We start from the raw sequence: 20120 nt of genomic DNA, 5'->3' as shown, positions 1-20120 counted from the left end.
CCCCCTCAGTGTGGGGAAAGCTATAAGACCCGCTCCAAAAGATTGTAGCTCCATCCATCCACTGTAAGAGAAATACTTTACAAATGGAGGGCATTCAACGTGACCGCGACTCTGCAAAAAGTGGACGCCTATCAAGACTTATCACCAAGAAGCACCAGAAGAAGAATAAATCGGGTAAAAGCCAACCCACACATCACCTCTAAAGAGTTGCGAACCTCTCTGGCAGCATCTGGGGTAAATGTACATGCGTCTACAATCAGACGAGCACAGGTACATGCAAATGATTTTATGGAAAATTGGTGATTTTTAAATCATGGTAAAACAAAGTGCTCGAAACGAAGTGCTCAAGGGGTTCACATACTTTTTAAGTGGCACTGTATATGTAATACTGAGAGCAATGCCAACAGAATAGTACACTGTCAGACAGCTCTGTCCATCTATTATGAATTTTGGAACACAGGTTTGATCATTTCGGAGGCGTACAACTGTGAATTTCTGTGCACTCAGTAACAGCACAATTCTGGCTTTGAAAGTATGTATGAAGGACTCTAAGCACACAGCTTCGCATGTCTTAACACTGACAGATACAGACTGATAGATGATGCTCAGCATAGCATTGAGAGTATGCACCATGTAACCTAAGTGAAGATTGCAGGGACCGCGGATATAGGCGGTTGTTATCTGACAGATACTCTTCAAAGGTCAGACCATCAGAGAGGGCGACCATGAAGGTACAGGTGTTGTGGGTTCTGCAAATGGTTGGAAATACGGAACATAGTTCCGTATGTATTTTGCTACTTTTTTTGCAATATGTCATCAGGGTCATTATAGCAGAGGATCATTAAAGCAGATACAGTATATAGCAGAGACGACAAAGAAAGTTTCAACTTGTAGGCCTACAGGTATCAAAAGCACTGTTTATTCTAAAACACTGTTTAAAACATATCAAATCTATTAAAATAATTTGTCCTAATGTTAACATTATGTCCTGCAATGATATTGAAATACAGACCCATTCATTCTGGGCACTGACACCATCTAGTGGAGAACTGTCATTTCCGAACAACTTAAAACAAATAAAATGTGTCACTCATAACCTAATTAACCTTACTCTTGAGTGAATGACTTAAGAGTCAGACAATCAGTAACATTTAGTTTAAATTTCATTTTGTGTGTTTTGTGTATTTTGTAATACATTTACGAATTGAAAGGTGTCATTTAAAAATTGTGCCTATGGCACGATGTTCTTGTGCGTATGACACGATGAAAATGCTTATAACAAGTGAACTGAAACTGTGTGGACAAGGAGTACCACTTCAGTCTTGATGCATCTAGGTTCCTGTCACCATGTAGGTACACATATACACACCCCATGTGAGAGCTAAAGGTTTATACAGTCAAACATCTGTTCTGGGATGCATGTCCATCAATGACCAACTACCATCATTAAATTACGTCATCATTTTGACCACCCTCTTAGTTATACGAGTGGTCACTTAGCAAACAAGTGGAACAGTCCTGAGTAGTTGGCAACAGCAAAGACCAATTCAAGTAAAAACACGTTTATTTATTTATTTAGTTACATGTATTTCAAGAGTCTGTTGTTTTTGGTGATTCATATAAACCCATCATGAAGGGCGTAGAAAGTTATTCTATCAAATAAAGTGATGGTTGAGCCTGTCTTGAAGCTGGCTTAAAATATGAGACATACACTGGTTCAGTGTTCTTACAACCTGGACGTATTTACAAATTCATCATATAAAAAGGTACAAACACAGATTTGGCTTAATTTGAGGCAGTTTTTGGCATATTTGCTTGAAGGATATTCTGATTTAGCATGTGTGCTATACCCAAAGTTTGAACCATTTTCTTTCTGTGGCACCCTTCTGAAAGCCTTATCCGAGGACTTTTATACTTATACATTTTCCAAAAGTATATGTGCAAACATTTTACATACTAAATGGCAGCATTAATACACATCATAATCCTGTCATACGTAAGACTGGTGACACCAATCTGATCACTCTGACAATGCCATGTGCAGTCAACCACTTCCATTTATGGAACTCATTACATTTCTGGAATGTTTTCAGGTAATTCCTGTGAAATTTGGTCCAGTCTCGTTTCCAGTTTGGAAATTCGGGAAGTCATATTGGCACTCTACTTTGGGAAGACCGTGACCACATCGTAGCCCTCGGGCGGGGTGACCCGTTCACGTGCATGCTTCTCGCAGTAGATCTTGTCCTCCACAAAAAAGTGGCCCTTCTGCTTGAGGTTGATATCGCAGTCTGAGCAGGTGTAGCACTCTGGGTGGCGGAACTTGTCTCGCAGTTTCACAACCATCCCCCTGCGATTCGGAAACAAAACAAATTGCTAGAAACCTCTCATCCATCAACAAACAGAATGGTTGCAGCACACTACTTACTCATCTAACAAGATTAATGACAGATTTTGACAGTAAACAATCTCACTTCACAAAGGTGAATAATTAAGTGCTTAAAAATAGTTACCACTTCCATTTTTGACCTGAGGCGACCTTTCACTTGCTTTCCATTGTCAAGATAAAACCACAGTCAAATGCCATAACTCGAGTCAAGTGGTTTGGGCGGTCCCAGATTGCTTGGTCTCTTTACTACTCCCTTTATCAAAACTTTGTCTTGTTTGTCCCTTTCATGATATTAACAGCCATCAGAATAAGGACAATCAGTTACTGTGCATTCCACAGATCTACACTAGATTTGTTATAGATCATAAGGACAGTCAGCGAACAGCTCATCACACCAAGGGGACATACAGCAACATTCAGGGTTCACACCCTTTTTCATAGTCACCATTTCTTTTCAAAGATCTTTATCAACAAGTGCATGTACTTTATTGCACAGGTTGGCCCTAATTATTGAATAAAAAGTAAAACAACAACATTTTCCATTCATTTTCTCATAGGCTAGAGACACACTGAAACATTCTCCATGGCAGAATACAATACCATTACATTTCATTTCATTAGACCTACATACAACATAATCAAATTTGTAGACTTTTCCTAGTCTTTTCAGTAATTTGCTGAATTCCATTACTTTTCCAGGCTGGCCAAATGGGATTTAAAACTCCATGACCCGTGGGAAACCTGAATTCTAACAAGGGTGTGAATTTTATGCTGCTGGTAACTTTAAAACTGGCCAGAGTGTTGGGACTGTGAGGAATACAGTGACCTTGCCACGATGTTCAGAGAATTTGATCCTGGACCCTGACTGGTAACGAGGGACACAACTGTCATACAATCTGGTCTGGTAGTCTCTGAGCAGCCATATATGATCAGCTCTAAGGTGCCTCTCAAGCCTTAACACCTCATAAGATGGGGTTATCAACACTCCAGGAAGGCAGCTGTTGGCAGAAACACTTCATATCAACCCTCCCTACACCGATAGGGTAATATATCAACCAAACATAAGAATGCTTGACACCAGCTGAAAGCTTTCTGAGCAGCCACAAGGTGGCGACAAATGTGCAAATAAGGCTCAAAGCAATAAAGGAATCATCTGTACTGTGTTTTTTTAATAGTAACAATGCTTATCCAAAAGGGTACACTTCTGCAGTGTTACAATGAATCTACAGCAACAACTTAGTCCAACTACTAAGTCAGTACGGTTTAATTTCTATTTACCTTGATAATAAAGGTTTTAGTTCTTTTTTCAATAGTGCACTCTAAACCCTGCACGGTTGGCTAGTTCGAAGTTCACAGGTAGACAGACCATAAGCAATACACAGGTGAGGGATACTTACACAATCCCTGAGCCGCATTTGTCACAGATGGGCAGCTTGTCTGCTCTCCCCACAGAGGCACCCATTTTGTTGGAGGGAGCCTTCACACTCCTGAAGCCTGAGGGTTTTTCGGGGTCTCCTGTTGTGATAAGACATCATCAGACTTAATGGCACCACTGTGGCTGCAAGACTGCTATGAATGACTAATTCTAGCTGCTGACAAACCAAGAGTTCCTTTTTTCCGGTACAGTTTATGCACAGTTGAAAAAGGCTTTTCAGATTACATTACACACAAAAGTCTTACTTACTTAAAGTCTTTTACTGTAGTGAAATCAGGATGATCCTGACAAATACATTTTCAATGCGAAGTGTACATGCCTAATGTGTCAACTGTAAACACATCAACATGTGCTGTAGTCTCATTTCATACAGTTAAAAACTTGCTGAAGCAGTTTTGATGTTGCGACACAAACAAGAACAAGCTGAACCAACCAGTATGTGGTCTGCAAATGCCACAGATCAGAATCTGATTTGATTAGTGGCAATATGCAATGGAGGTTAGAACACAGTGGTAGCACTTCATAATTGTTAAAGTATTATTCCATATCACCTTTCATGATTTAGACTGATACTGAAAATCTAACATATCGATCCTAAGGGACTCTGAGATACAGAAATGCATTTGAAAACCAGATCCAAACAATCGCTGAATTCACAGAGCCAAGTGGCACACCTGTTTCAAGAATTTCCTGCAGCACCATGAAAGATGCAGACTGTCTGGGCGGCTCGTTGGATTCCTGGTTCTCCTGAAGCATTTTGTACACTTCCGAGTCAGCGGGAATCCCAGGCTTCCCGGCAGCCTTGGTGGAATCTGGCCTGCAGCAGGAGGCAGAGGAGTCAGCTCAGTTCAAGAGGGAAAATAAGCCTGACCGTCCCAGACATGCCAAACATACCCAAGCATTCCTTGATGAAGGATAAGGACGGTGCTTATGCCAATACACAGCCCTTTTCTATCTTTTCTAAGAGCCCCTTGGTCCATGTGAAATGTCAAAAAAGGGAGGACTACAGTAAAAGTATTGATAAATAAGTTCTGGCTGATGTCGTCAACAGCAGACCACTAACCTAACGAGTAAGAACTCATGTTTAAAACGAGCACCCTCAGTCCATCCCTAATTACCAGAACATTCATCTTAGGGACAGATTGAACCACAAACTATGTCTCAAATTGCAAGTCACTGCTTGTATTGAAGAGGACAACAGGCAAGAAGGAGCAAGAGCCCGACATTTACAATGGTTACACACTGCCAACATAAGTCTATCCCTAAATACAAAACAGCTTAATTGTAGAGTTAGGACAATGCAAACAGAAAAAGCAATTACAGAGGTATAGGTTCTTACACATTGCCAGATTCGTTGGAGGTGGCCACCGTCTGGACATCATCCACAGCAGTGTTGAAGCTCTTGATGTTCTCAGAAGAATACAGGCCAGCCGGGTTGTTGTACTGGCTGGTGACCACCTTGGAGCCGGCTGGGGAGAAGGGCATGGCACTCCTATTGTGGGCAGCGCCTATGGGTTTCACCTCCTGAGAGAGGATTGGGCAAAACAAATGAAAGTCTGTGAGTTTAAATGCACACATTTTTACTAACCATGATCTAAGATGTTCTCAACCAATCCTGGCCTGGTAAAAATATATACATTAACATTTAGTCATTTAGCAGACGCTTTTGTCCAAAGCGAAGTACAAGGGAGATTGGACGATGTGATTGGACCAAAAACTTAACATTAATAACAAGAGTAGACACAATAACAGATGGTTGACACCAGGGGTTTGAGGAAACGACACAAAATGCACTGAAGACCACGTCTTTGTGCTTTGTTGATTGATGCTGGTAGGTGCTGTATTGTCAGCTGCACACAAAATGAGCTGATAGACAAAATAAAAGCTGTTGTGCTTTGCTGCTGTTGCAGAGGCTTGACAAAACTTGTCGGTCTATGAAAAGTGTACACAAAAGAAGAGGTTTAAATAAAGGCTTTCTAACAACACAGGCCCCTAAGGACAAGACAGCTGTATGATTATGAACTCACATGGTGGGTTATACATATTCACAGAGCCTGCCTGAGTATATATCCATTTTGCTACACTAAGACTAAGAAGCCTTTAGTGAGTATGAGCATGATTCTCTGATGTGTGCAAGTAAAGGGTGTGGCTACACACTGTAGAGCCTACGCGTACTCTTCACTTGCCTTAAGTCTTTGATTTCCGTGCCATGAAGGCAGAGCAAACTCAAAATCTTAGTGTTTCTTATGTAAACACCTTTTATGTGTAAGCTGCTCTTGACCTATGCGCTTTTCAGCTACCTGCTTCTGAGGGCTTCGAGTCAAGCACCACTACAGGGCGAAATACCATATTGCCTTTTATGACAGCAGTAGGCACATTTGTAACATTATTGTACCAGTACAAGAAGGTGGGAACAGAACAGGTACAGAAGCCCAATATTCGTGTGTCAAATTTAGTGGAATAGCAGTAGACTATTTCTATTAACAATGTAATGTAAGGTAACATATTAGGTCTAGGGTATTTTTCAGAAACAGAAAATCACATGATCTTATGAACAAACCTGGTAAATAGTTCAATAAAATCTTCAATTAAAGATGGGAAAGAGCTAGTCACGAGTGGCCATGAGTGTCCGACCTTATTCGTAATACTGGTTTATGTTTTCCATGGATTTGAATGACATTCACAAAGTTAATATGAAAGTCCATGCCCCACGTTTTCCCGGCAGTCAAAACAAACGAGGTTGTCGTATTTTAAATACGCCTCCTTCACAAGCCCGCCTTCATTCTGAAGTTAAGTGCTGTGGGCGTGATCGGAGTGCGTAGGGGAGAACATGCGTAAATGGAGGCGTACAAGGAAGGACCAAAAAAAAGATATGCAACCACTGACCATTTTTTTAGCATTACATGACATTAACCGTGTAGTGCAAGAGACATAATCATATCTTTACAGATAGCTGCGTCCAAGCTATAACCAAACTGCTGATTCACACTTTTATCTTTCGTCCTCTAGTTTACGCACTACCCCATAGAAAAGCAAAAATCCTCCCTCACCTGCCTTACCTCTCTCTCTCCCTCCCCCCCTCTAGTGTGTGAGCGAACACACTTCCTAACCTCCCCCTCGTCTACACATTCACTCCCCGCCTTTGACCTCCCACTTCCTTTCTGGCTTGCAGCGGTAGCCTGTTGCGTCATGGTGTGAGTGATAGACCTTCTGGTCTCCTAGGAGATTTCTTGTTAGGACCCAAAACAGTGACATCACCGCTGGGTACATGGTCACACAAGCATTTGCTTAATGTCCACATACAGTTGAGGCAGAACACAGCTCTGTGCTAACAGGGGAGATGACAGTTTGTGGGACTCTGTGAAAGTGGGAGCATGACCGAGGAAACAGTCTTCTAAACAAAGGAGGTGTACCTGTGGTTCCGATGCCAGGTTCATCTTGTAAGGGTTGGTCTTGCCTTCATCCGTTGTTAGCGGGGACCACATTTTGGATTCTGACCTTCAATAAAAGAGGCATATCTGTGCTCGTTAACAGTGTCATGTAACAGGGCATTCACAGCACTCGTGCCAAAGCAGAACACTGTAAGCACTGAAAGCTTCATGTACCTCAGGCTGTTTCCACAGTTCCCACGTCAGCAGGTTGAGTCAAATTTATATTTACGACAACCAGGTTGAGTTTCGCACAGAGCATTGACAGCACACATTACTCAGAAAAAAGTTGCTAAGCGCTTAAGCATAGTAGAGAAGGTCTTATCAGAAAACACAGGAGCAGCACAAAGAACGTCAAAAGCCATTAACTGAAGTGGGAGTACAAAGCCCTCAACAACCAGTCTACTTCACCATTGGCTACCAGCTTCTCCCACCTTATGCAAACACAGGCCTACAGAACTGCTGAGCTGAAACCACACACACACCCAATGGGTTCCGCTACAGCATCATCCTCATACTCATACTTTTTTTAAAGCACAGGAACTGTGGTAACTGAGTTTTAAGTTCCTCTCACTCATGGAATTCGTACACGACAAAACAAATGCTTGGACATACATTAGCAAGTTATCGCATGACTTGAATGCATATGTACAGTGTCTTCATACTGATAATAACATTTACCGCCTGTGAAAAGAATACATACATCACAACAGTGACTACACAAGAAAGGCTACACAGGACGTTCATGCAAGCCTGTGCAAGCCATCAGGCCATTAGTAATGCCATACCGATCAATGGAGAGGGCCATTTCCTCCAAGCAGCCTTTGATCTTGTTCTGAGCCTCCAGGTGAGTCATGCCCTCAGTTGGCTCCCCACCTATGGCCAGGATCGTGTCTCCAATACAGAGGTTGGCCAGGGCCGCTTTACTCCCAAGGGTAACCTGGTAAATCGTGGTGAACCATCATCATCATCATCATCATCATCATCATCATCTGCAAGGGCAACATCATTACAATAACTCCTTTTGCATTAGTTATTTTATTCCAAACTACTTCTGACATCTCATTAAGTTGAAGCTTTTTATCCCAGATCACCTTATTTGAAAAAAGGCCCATACCCCAAACAGTCATGTAACAATAACAAAGCTAACGAGTTATTTTCTCTTTCCAAAGAATATATCTGTCCTCTTCGTAACAAAGATTGACTATATGAACGGGATGTACAGTTTAATATTAAGACTATGTTTTCCAGTTATTACGAAACGATTTCCTGAGAAATCGTGATATTGTTGCACTATATCAGAAGGCTTAAATCCATATGTTACAGGGGAGTGGCACGAAATCTTTGTTCAGTGCACTGCAGTAAGTTACAAAAAAGTTAGCGAGATTGTGTTAAATCGTAACTACTTGTCATTCAAGATTCACATTATACATTTAAAACAAGACTTTTCTAAACATCATGGCACGAAACTAAATGTTGGGGGTGATACGGTTACACAGAGAAAGACGACTGTTGTGTGTGAATACGCTTCCCGCGGTACAGGACTAGCAATCTCACACACAAGGCCAAGTTCAACTGGTGGACAAATCGACTCTGCCTAACTTGTTAAAAAAAATAACAAGCATGTTAAGAGACACTTACACGTGAGACGGTCAGTGGCTGTTCGAAATCCTTCCCACCGACCAGACGGAATCCCCAAGGCCCAGGACCTTCCATAACAACCCGCAGGGGCATGATTTGAAAACTTTACTGAATATCTCCTGGACTGCAAAAAAAAAGCCCACTTTCTGAAGCAGGGGATTTCAATAAACTCTACAGTGAAACCGGGAGGTGCTCTTGTGTTCTAAAAGACACAGTAGGAAGAGGCGGTGCTTCAAGATAATTCAGCGAATAGTTTGCTCAGAAGTGTGCTCTGATAAGAATGTGGCTCCAATGTTTGTTTAGGGGAGTAACGTTACGTCATTAGATTAGACGCAAGTTTACCATTTATGGTAGAGCCAAATCCCAGGATGTGGAATGCGCCGCTCCCAAATTTTGGATTCCTGGCAGCAAGCGGCTGGGACTATTCTCTCAAGGCAAACCCAAACATGTCCGTTGCAGACTGTGGGTCGCATTCTCGACCCGGAGTTTTCTCCTTGTTAATTTCATAGGTCGAGCCTTGTTGTTAACAAAGAGACTCTTGGGATTTAAGACATTCACTAATATATATGTTTATAGTCATAAAAGGTGAGAAGTATGGCCTTATAGTACAACAAGAATCAGAAGTGTGGTATAATCTATGAAAGACCACAACTGACAACTGTACATAGTTTAATGTAGTTTATTAAATATTGCATAATAATACAGAAAATCACAGCAGTAAATATTGTATTTCTTTCAAAATTGTAACAGCACCGCAAATAAGCAAACAAAAGAAAATCTGCAATGTGCGTCTCCTCAAAGGTTCACATAATTATAAGAATCATGTAAAGAGGCAATGATAAACATCTCTGTGTTGTCACTTTCTGTTATCTCTACTTGGTAAACGTTTTCTCCTTCCATGACAGCTAAAACCTGTGATAAAGACAATCAAAGTATCCTTCAACATGGCATGGCCAACTGCGCTATTGTGAAGTTGGGAAGATAGCTGAAAATGAGGCACAATTGAATAAACCACATAAGTGACATAAGGCGTTATAAGTCCATTGACAATGGTGAGCATAATGTTAAATATGCTTCAGACTGTGCTCAACAATTCTCACTCTGTGCTTTGCCAAAAATAAAACAAATCCTTCTAGGTCCTGTAAATAAACTGGTATATTCATAGAGCCTTAGTGTGACTTTGAATCACTTGCATTCTCATCTTTTTATATATATAATACATATTTACATTTCATAGGACAAGCTCATGAATGGTTTCGTGAATCAGTTCATGCTCCGAAATAGGTACTGATCAGTTTGACATACAAGGACACTGTTTGTAACCCCACATTAATACATTCATACATCAGCCGATGCTTTGTGGAGCCAAAACAAAAGAAAAAGAAATGAATGTTATGCCTTCCATTTCTACGATGTAAAATTACTCGCTGGGTGTCCACTGCCATTTTTCCCTCTCTAAAAAATAGTATCAATATCTCCTGCCGCCGTAGTATTATGTGGTCTGTGACAGAACGGACTTCAAGATTGTTGGACTAGGGTAACTGTTTTGTTTTGAGTAATTCGCAACATTCTGCCAAAGGTGTGACATGATTAGTCATGCAAGTCCTTGACAATTATGTCCGTAAAGTGTATTATAATGGTTATTACCTTACCTACGCCCTTTGCTGTAACATTTATTAAATGTATTGATGTATGTCTTCATAGGCCTTCAAATGGCCATTCAAACTTTATTTGAGCTAGTGCAGCCCAAAGACAGGCATTGCATCATTGTGTTGATGCACAGTGACCCAACAGCCTGTACCCACAATGTCTCCAGATAGTCAAGATAGGCCTCCTGAGAAAAATGTTTGTCATGATCTACATTTTCTGTGTTACACTATACGAAAGATCTAGTCCCATGCCCTTCACAGCTTGGCAGTTATAGATAGCTGCAATTTAAGCACGGTCAAACTACAGTCAGCTGAAATAAACTTTTTGTAAAGTGATTGTTGAGGTGGACGTGAAGAGAAGCTAATAAAAACAGATCTGAAGGGATGTAATTGATGGGAACGGTGAGATTCAAAGGCCTACACAATTCATTATAAAGTGATAATGGAACAATGATGCATGGTTATGGTGCAATAATAGCCCCAAACTGATCCAAGAACAGACGCAAAACTGGGTTTTGAGCAGTTATGCTAAAATAAAAACATTCTCACAGAGATCATATCACTGGACGGTCCAATGCAGTGGATGTTAATGTATTAAGAAAAAACACTGATCTGGTAGTGTAAAACAACAGTCAAATTCACATGGTTAAATAACAACGTAATGTAACTGTCCACTTGTTTGACAAGTTGTCAGAATGAAAATAAATTCAATAACACAGATGTGCCTTCTTTGCTTCCATTTTTTTGTAAGTCAAAACCCTTGTGTTACTAAACTTTTGACACTCTTGACAAGAACCACCTATCTCTGTTAGGCAACCAATTTCTGACCATGAGGGGAACTGTAGTTTTTTTTAAATGCACACATAAGTTAGCTATATTATCTGACCATGTAAACAAGTGATGTTAAAGTATCCATATCACAGCTAAACAATGTAAATAAATTCAGTGAATCCTTATGGCAATTCTTAAGGTATTCCTGCCTGTCTCTCTTTGGTGTGGGCAGCAGAAGTATGAAAGCATAATGAAATGACAAACCAACGACTGCATGAAGTGCTGTATAATGAAAAAAAAAACACATTCTGCACAAGGGTTTGTTATGATGCCAGTCAGTGTCCACAATTCAACCCTTCATCACATTAATTTACTCCAGTCAAAGGATCTATAAAAGATATTCTGACCTACATCAACAGGAAATGTGAATACAGTTGAAAAGAAGTGCTTTGATCAGTGATCAGTGATTCTTGCCAAAATATATATATATTTGTGGTTTCACTGCAGGCTATCAAATAACCTTTAAATGAGGACAATCAATTACACGATTGTTACAGCTATCAGAGTACCATGACATACCAATGTACTATGTACTTCCACAGCAAATTAATGGGTAAACGACATTCTCGCTGTAGCTATGTCCTTCAGTCCACCTACTTCTAAAACTGATGTGGACAGAGTCCAGACACTGAAATTAGATCAGGAAGGTAGATTTGAATCTAGCTATTTAGGCATGTTAAATAAACTCACAAGGCGTTGGAACATGCTGCAGCAACCCCCAGATTAGTCACAACATTAGCGTGTCAGCTAACACTAGCCCTCCAACTTTGTGTTGTAAATAATGCATTGCTTATTTGACCATTCACAATGAGAATCATTTGTACAAAATGCCGGATCTAAGCTGCCAAGCTGGCAGTGTCCTTGTATACCCAGACCAGATGTGGGATCAGTGAGTAGACTGATATTATGATAAGGATTGTGGCTTTCATATTTATCAGGCACAATGGAACTAGTGCAGCACTTGTTGTCTGCAAGATTGTATTTGTAATACTGACAAAGACCATATGTCCACTGTTACTGGGAATTTGTAGGGACTTCTCTGAGGTAATTGCTTGATTTTTATGTAAAGTGTAACCTTTTAAACTTTAAAAACCAAAAGGAACAGATGTATACCGGGATTTTACACTCCTCTCACACCTTGAATGAAACCATAGCATGACTATTTCTAACGTAGGCGTCCCTGTAAGTTCACATAAGTAAGTATGGTTCAACTTGAGGTCAATGAGTTTTGAAATTCAAAACCATGGCATATAGTCTGTTGGACAAGCATCAAGTATGTGCCACCACATGCTGTGATGTCTGTCGGTGAACCTGACTACTCTCCACCAGCTACTGGTTTTCCTTTGGAATTATGTTATCAATTCTCCCAAGTCACTGAAGTGGACTTGGTTAACTCTGATTTAGAACATTTAAATGAAAGTATAGTTCATTATTGTTGTTGAACGCATGACTAAATCAAAGCAGGTATCTTGCAAAAGTAATAAGGAAACAAAGAATAACAAACTGCTGAATTCTCTAGGGCCACTCTGGGCAAATTCCATGGTTCCTCTTGAGGTCGTCTTGACCACTCCAATCAATGTTCTCTTGTATATCGCCACAAAAGCTTCCTACAGTCTTTCATGTGCCTAAGACATACTTCAACATCTACTGTAATACCTCCAATGATATGGCAATGCTATTGTTGTGTGCAAGAATACACTGTATAGTTGTGAGGGGCGTTCAGAAATCACTAAAACCACACTAGTCCATGTAGCTAGTTAGAATACAATGTGATTTAGTCAGGTATGCAACACAGTAGAGGTTCTGAAGTACGCCATGGTTTCTCTCGGGCTGTTAGGGTTAAAATGTTCCATTTCAACACCTCCCACTTGATACATTCAGGGTCTATTTTCAGACTGCAAATGCAGACACGGGTTACCCAATCAGAATATTGAATTATGAATAATTGGTTTCATTGCTAACGTGATGATTACCTGTTATGACTGATAGATGGTATGGGTGTGGAGAAGAAGAATGAAACGTTTACTGCTCCTGTGTTAGTGTTGGCAGTAGAGTAATTCTTGGATTAAGCTAAGTAGAACATTTAATGGTGCTATATTTAGCAGAAAATGCTAAATGTAAGCAAATAAATGTAATAGTTGAGGCCAATGTGTGACAGGATTCTGCCATGTGCCATGCATTTGAATGTGAAAATAGACTCTCTGGTGTGCTTGTCTGACATACCTCAAACCCTACTGATCACATACGCAGACAACTATATTCACCTGGCTAGGAAACAATCCTCAAGAAAGTAAAACAAAAGAATAGTTCAAGAAATGTTTTTAAAACTCAAGCGTGTTGGTAATGACATCCCAAGCTAAACAGGCATTCATGGTATCGTTCTAGATCACCTCAGGTAGACTATACAATTGTACACTTTACACATTGACGGCCTTCACATAATTCCCTGGAAAAGTGCCAAACTGTTTTGTCCTCTTCGAGGTACCTGTAACACACACACAGAGAGAAAAAAGAGGTATCAGAAACAGGAAGTCTGTCAGGAAGCGATGACAATGGCTTGTTTGAAAGCCCTATGCATTAAAAACAGTTATGATAAGCTCAATAACTTTCCAGACATTTGAGAGGCTGCCACGTTTAGTAAGCAAATGTCAATACAAAAGTAATCTTTCCAATAGACTATCATGTGTAATAAAATGTATATTTTGGGAGAATTCTGAAATGCCTGCTATACAAACTGTTTTGTTAAGTAGTATCCAGGAAGGTGAAAAAAAAACACCAGAGGGAACCTTGTCTATTCATATGCTGCATGCACATAAAAAGCTCAACAGAAATTAAGCTATCAATCAACAGGTCTGCAAACTAATCAAAAGGTCAGTACCTGTAATCCAACTCAGCAATGCTTCTGCGTGATGGCAATTGATACCAAAGCTTTAAAATACCCTCATATAAATTAAGATGTGTTTATATATGGGTTCCTTTATACATCCATATACATAGGCACTGGACGCATGGGCTGTAATTCAATTGTAACAGTATAGGGATGTGCAGCCTATCTGTGGGAAATCTATCAAGTGATATGTGACACATACCAACGAACCAGCCGTCATCACACTTTTCCATGACACTGACAAGGTCTCCTTCCTGGAGCTCCAGCTCATCCTCGTTCTGTGGCACATAGCTGTACAGGGCCTGGAAACTGGAGAGAGAAACAGCAGACTGTCAGGCTATCCTCTGAGGGGTTATACTAGTTACATTCATTGTATTGTCTTACCTTACGTACTCTAAGAGATGGCATTTAACTATCTTAGACTTATCCTTAAATACATATACTAAACTTATATCACTAAATTATATACTATCGTATACTAAAGAGATGCCGTCAGTTTTTATAGGAGCTGAATCTGCCCTCAGCTTTGTTTTGTTTTTACGGATGCTGAAATTTCGAGAAACTGTCAACTTATATTTTAACCAACATCTGTAACTTCCCTCTATGATATCAGATGGTCTGAGAGATTAATAATGTGTTTTGAGTTATGTGTTTTGAGTTAAAAATAGAGCGATAACAATGTGTTACACAAGATGCATGGATACACGGAAAGATAAAGAAAAGATAGACGGAAATTACCACAAATTATGTGACCATCATAGAAGTTTCACATAACAGTAAAAGGTCTTTCAATGATAATAATAATAAGGATAGCACCAAGGGTTAACAGCAACCAGGCATTCATACTTCAAATCAATAGCACAGTCTGGTTTCAATTAAGGGATTATCTACCTCATGCTAACAGAATTCATATGGAAAGGAAACAAATCAAACAAAGCTATGGTACGTTTCTGGCCAACTTCATCACTTATACATACAGATATGAATGACTATATGACCACCTGGTGTATGTAGGGTGTGCATTTGCACATGAGAGTGTGTGTGTGTGTGTGTGTGTGTGTGTGTGTGTCCATGTATGTGTGGGTGTTAGGGTGTGTCTGTCTGTCTGTCTGTCTGTCTGTCTGTCTGTCTGTCTGTCTGTCTGTCTGTCTGTCTGTCTGTCTGTATGTCTGTCTGTCTGTCTGTCTGTCTGTCTGTCTGTCTGTCTGTCTGTCTGTGCGCATGCTGTACTCACATTCCGCAGCTGAGTCGTCCAGGTTCGGGACTGCTGCTGTGGGACTGTGGTTGCTGGGAAACGATGAGAGAGTGTTTACTGGGATGAGGCGGCATCTTGTGCCTAGAGTCAAGGGGCCGAGACAGTGTGCTGCAGTACCTCACAGAGGTCTCGGCTATATTCATGATCTCATTACACACCGCCTCCTAGTGGAAAGGAGGACCCGGTGCACCACCAAACCCCCAACCAGGCACCCAGCAGCAGTCAGTCAGTCAGGGGCAAGAGTTGGAGGTTCAGGGACAGTTGCAGGAATTAGCAGAAGATGGAGTTGCAGATAAGTGGAGGAAGAAGTGGGGGAAGAAGAGGAGGAGGAGAAGGAGGAAGAGGAGGATCCGTGTAAGTAAGAGGTGGGAAAATGGGAATCCGTTAACACCAGGAAGAACGGCAGGAAAACCAGGAGAGGTTGGATGGAGTCCCGTGGGTAAGCATGGTAGAGGCAGAAACACCAGAATGAGGGCATGTACAGACAGAGAGAACGATTAGTGTGGAAATCACTGGAGGAAGACATGATGCTCATTGACAAGGGCACAGACAACAGAGAGTATACCATGCATATTAAAGTGGTCATATGATTAGTCATAAGGTAAAGGTTATCTGACAGAACAGGATGGCAGTTACATGAAGGAGAGCAGTGGGTTAAGGGGAGCACATCTGATTGTGAGATCATGAATACTTTTTATCCTCTGCATTCACTATGTTTATATGCATTATGCACATTTTTTAAACTTCAAATGTAAGGAGTAACATCATTGTACTTTCCGCTTTTCCCCTTAAAAAAATCCTCAAATTATCTCCCCAGAAGAAGGTTTTAACAGACCTTACTTTGAGAATTCTTTTCAGTAGTATGTAGTAGTAGGATTAAGTGGAGATGTTTTACCGTGAATGAGTTTGCGTTCATGTTGCTGTCCTGGATGTCAAAAAGCATGACTGGACTCCTGGAAGATCGGCCGTGGTAGTCGCCCTCATTTCTCAGAGGCTGAGGAAGAGAGGGGGGAGGGGAGCACAGAGTGAGGAGCTGAGGGGCAACATACAGTCATGAAGACGTGGTGGAAACATTCCTGTTAGGATGCCGAAAACACTAAGTAAATGTGCTGTTAGTAACGGCAAATTCAACCCTCGTTTCAGTTACTGTAATTATAGATCTGGATGGAATATGTTTTTGGTACATGAAAGATTAGGAAAAAAAAGATATTACACACACATTCCAAAATATTGCAATAACATCTATGCCCATGTGTTACTTTTTAAACCTTAGGAAAATTCTTATAAATATCGCAGTGTTCACTTGCATTTCCATTAAATGCTTAAGCTTGAACCTGCCACACAAAGTCACAGGCCCGAACACTCATTATTGCTCGACATCTTCATCGGCTAAGTACAAGCGTTTCTTTTGTCTTTACTGGAATCCATCCTGGCATAAAAAATGTAAAAAGTGCAAAGGTCACTCCAAACAGACTGGGTTTTATATAATTGGACAGCTGCAATTGAGAGCATGGCGAAACTTTATGCACACCATGCAAGTTCATTCCTGTTGTTAGAAACAAGCAATAAAACATTCCTTTTAACAAACAAGACACCTCCGGGGTACCTTGAAAAATGGTGCAAGTTAATTGTGAGCACACGTAAGTCTGCAAAAATTCATGGTTTGAAAGACTGTAAATCAACAGTAGCAATTTTCCCTTCAAACTTTTTTGCAAAAGCAAAGGCAACATGAATTAACTACCCATTCTTGGCGAAAAAAAAAAACAGTTTCGCAAAATGTCGCGAAATCAATTAATCGTTTCTTGAATAGTCATACAGTGCCACTTGGTGACATTTTTACTGCATTTGGATGATTGCCTTTGCTTTTGCACTGTGGAATCTGCCACCTCCTGTTTCTCAAGTGAAAGCATGGCCATCAATCACAACACACATCTGCTCACAGAGTCTGTCATTCCATTTCAAACCACCTCTGTGGGAGGCTGAGCTACAAGGAGGAGAAATTGCTGCGGCTTCAACACAGCCCAGACCTCCAAGCTCCCCAACCTTACAGCACTGAGATGCAGCAACCGCACACCATGCATGAGGTACCTCTGCAGGGCTATTGGCCCATCTGCCCTGGCCCCTGCTTGGGCAAGATCGACCACCCTCTGGGCCCTCCCTGTCCTGGAGCTCCCTCTCCAGAGGGCTCACCCCGGTCAACCAGCCCTCTAGGCCAGCTCCCCCGCACGGGCTCAGGCTCCGGGAGAGACGTGGGGAGGGAGGGGAGAGGAGGAAGTCCTCGCCCTGGGGCGGGGTGAAGGTGAGGAAGGGCGTAGCGGAACTGGGACGGGGCGGGTAGGGAGGGGGCTGGGGGGAGGCAGATGGAGAGCCCATGGGGGAGATGCAATAGTGACTGATGAGAGGCACTGGGGGCACGGGGGGCACTGGGCTGCCGGAGTAGGACGGGGGCAGGTACTCGCCCCAGCGGTAGGAGGCTGAGGGTGGGGGGGGCAGCGGCGGGGTGGGGGCTGTCGGGGGGCCTGTCGCCCCCATGGTGAGGGAGATCCACTCGTTGGAGATGGTTTGGACCTCGGGGGAGACGGAGCGCGCCGGGGAGCGCGGGAGAGGCAGTGGTGCGGTGGTGAGCCGGTTACGGATCGGCTAAAGGGAGCCAACCAGAACCGACCATAAAGAGAGAGAGAGAGAGAGAGAGAGAGAGAGAGAGAGAGAGAGAGATGGAGGCAGTGTTGGAGAGTGGAGAAGAGAACAAATAAGGAATAAGAGATTGACACAAGAAAAGGACGGGTGAAAAACAAGCATCTATGAAAGCAAACCACTTCTAGAAAAGACAGAATGAAATGATAAAGATGAAAGAAAGAGAGATAATGAGACACACATCCACAGATTTTCATTCCCTCGAGGACTCCTGAGCTGTTTCTGTGGAGGAACCTCAGTGGTAAGACAGCTGCGTGTGTGCTTACCAGGGGAGAGGCATTGGTGCTACGGTGGGGCGAGTGACTGATGGGCGGGTCGGGGTAATCAACTCCATTTTTGACGCGGGGTCGCCTGTGCACCTCTACGTAGGTGACGGGGAAGATGCCTTGGCGGTTCGTGCCAGCGATTTTGCCCTCGTACCAGTTTTCGTCCACCCTGCGAATGAGTATGATGCGCTCCCCCTGCAGGGCAACCCAGGAACAGCACTGTTAGAGAAGCACACATACCAGCTACTGCTGTACTAGCTGGCCATCAGGGTGATTCATGATAATAGCAAGGAAGCAATTAGAAAATAGAACACGAGTTAGAAACACTTCTAAACTATTTTAGTTATTAATTAAGACACGTTCAGTAATATGTATCTTAAAAGTCCAAAGTACCCTGACAAAAAGAGAAAGCACCCTAATCTATTTTCAGAAAAGTGTGTCCTAACTTTACACTGGTGCTGGATTTAAGTGTGTCCTAAATTTACACTGGTGCTGAGGTTCACTTAGACATCCTTGCCTTTCTGAAGGACATCTCAACGGGAGTGTCACCATTGAAATTGAAGCGGGCGAAAGCCTCTCCATACTCCAGCACCTGAACAGGAGCGCTTTTCTTTGGCTGGGCTTTTTCAGTGGGAGGAAGGATCTGAAGAGATGAGAGGATAGGAGAGGAGAGAAAAGCACAAGAAGAGGAGAGAAGGGAATATTAAAGAGAAGAAAGGTTAGCAGACAGGTTAGCAGAAAAGAATAAATCAATCAATATAAATTATATCCACTAATGTCCACACATGTTAAATATGAATTATGAAGATTCACAAACCAGAAAAAACACACAAAGGACTTTGTAGTCTGCTTTGGGTGTGCAATAGAATGCTCCCTCCCTCGAACATTCACTCTCTATAACCCAACATATTCACTCCAGATAACTACAGGAAGGAATGTTCCTTTTTCAATAGGAAAAGCAGCAGCCAATGTGTATCTTCTGATAAGACTGCATGGAAATGAATTGTTTACCCTCATCATACCACCCACTGCGCCCTGTGGAATCATTTCTGGTTTGTCTGTCTGTATGCTCTGATAAGCTGAGGGCACCCAAGTGTAACTTTTACTCCTATCTGTATGGAGGAAGAGAGAGAAAGAGAGAGAGAGGACAGAGAGAGAGAGAACAGAGAGAGGGGTAGAAAGAAGTAGAGAGATAGAGAGAGAGAGGTACAGAGCGACAGGGGGTAGAAAGAAGTAGAAAGAGAGAAAAAGAGAAAGAGAGTGAGGTAGAGAGAGAGGTAGAGGGAGAGAGAGAGAGAGAGAGAGAGAGAGAGAATGGCTGTTTTACCTCGATGTAGCTCCTGGGGAAAATACCGACTCGACCGTGGTGCTCCCCCTCAAACCAGTTCTGATCCACCTGTCGGTAGATGTACACGATGTCTCCTTTCTGAAACGGGAGCTCCCTGAGGCCCAGGAGAAGGAACTTCACTTAGTTACAATCCTACCTCAAACTAAACACTGCATGTTCTAATGTGACAATCAGAAATTAATTCCAGTTCATTGTGAGTGCATAGGAGTCCTGAGCAGGTTGATAGTGTACCATCGCGGTATTGAGTTGCTGATAAAAAGTTATCAGGGATAACAATACATTACTATAATACTTTATTAT

At 41.9% G+C, this 20120-nt stretch overlaps 2 protein-coding genes across 2 annotated transcripts in view; both read right to left on the bottom strand.

The window, feature by feature from the left end:
• Positions 1–1546: 1546 nt before the first annotated feature.
• pdlim1 (PDZ and LIM domain 1 (elfin)) lies at positions 1547–8986 on the bottom strand. Its single transcript, XM_080849191.1, has 7 exons — positions 8891–8986; positions 8038–8189; positions 7235–7319; positions 5161–5345; positions 4496–4638; positions 3784–3901; positions 1547–2347 (listed from the first exon to the last, which is right to left on the bottom strand). Exons 1-7 carry the CDS (start codon positions 8981–8983, stop codon positions 2161–2163), a joined length of 963 nt encoding a protein of 320 aa, XP_080705317.1. The 5' UTR covers positions 8984–8986; the 3' UTR covers positions 1547–2160.
• A 567-nt stretch (positions 8987–9553) lies between these two features.
• sorbs1 (sorbin and SH3 domain containing 1) overlaps positions 9554–20120 on the bottom strand; it is a 42376-nt gene continuing 31809 nt past the window's right edge. The window contains exons 17-24 of the mRNA XM_080848941.1: positions 19800–19914; positions 18990–19115; positions 18473–18667; positions 17601–18152; positions 16408–16506; positions 15492–15676; positions 14460–14566; positions 9554–13855 (exon numbers count right to left, since the gene is read on the bottom strand). Of these exons, the coding sequence (XP_080705067.1) occupies positions 13788–13855; positions 14460–14566; positions 15492–15676; positions 16408–16506; positions 17601–18152; positions 18473–18667; positions 18990–19115; positions 19800–19914 (1447 nt within the window). The 3' untranslated portion in view covers positions 9554–13787. The remainder of the gene's footprint in view (positions 13856–14459; positions 14567–15491; positions 15677–16407; positions 16507–17600; positions 18153–18472; positions 18668–18989; positions 19116–19799; positions 19915–20120) is intronic.

Source organism: Sprattus sprattus (genome assembly GCF_963457725.1).
Source record: "Sprattus sprattus genome assembly, chromosome: 12".
Taxonomy (NCBI): Eukaryota; Metazoa; Chordata; class Actinopteri; order Clupeiformes; family Clupeidae; genus Sprattus; species Sprattus sprattus.
The sequence above is the reverse complement of the archived record's forward strand: the minus strand, read 5'-3'. Positions and strand labels throughout refer to the sequence as shown.

What these genes read in the sequence shown, in the direction of transcription:
- pdlim1 (XM_080849191.1), bottom strand. Translation starts at nt 8,983, where the DNA reads ATGCCCCTGCGGGTTGTTATGGAAGGTCCTGGGCCTTGGGGATTCCGT. An exon ending in ACCTGGCATCGGAACCACAG is followed by an intron (nt 5,346 to 7,234) that starts GTACACCTCCTT and finishes ATCCTCTCTCAG; the next exon opens with GAGGTGAAACCCATAGGCGC. An exon ending in TCCAACGAATCTGGCAATGT is followed by an intron (nt 4,639 to 5,160) that starts GTAAGAACCTAT and finishes CTCCTGCTGCAG; the next exon opens with GCCAGATTCCACCAAGGCTG.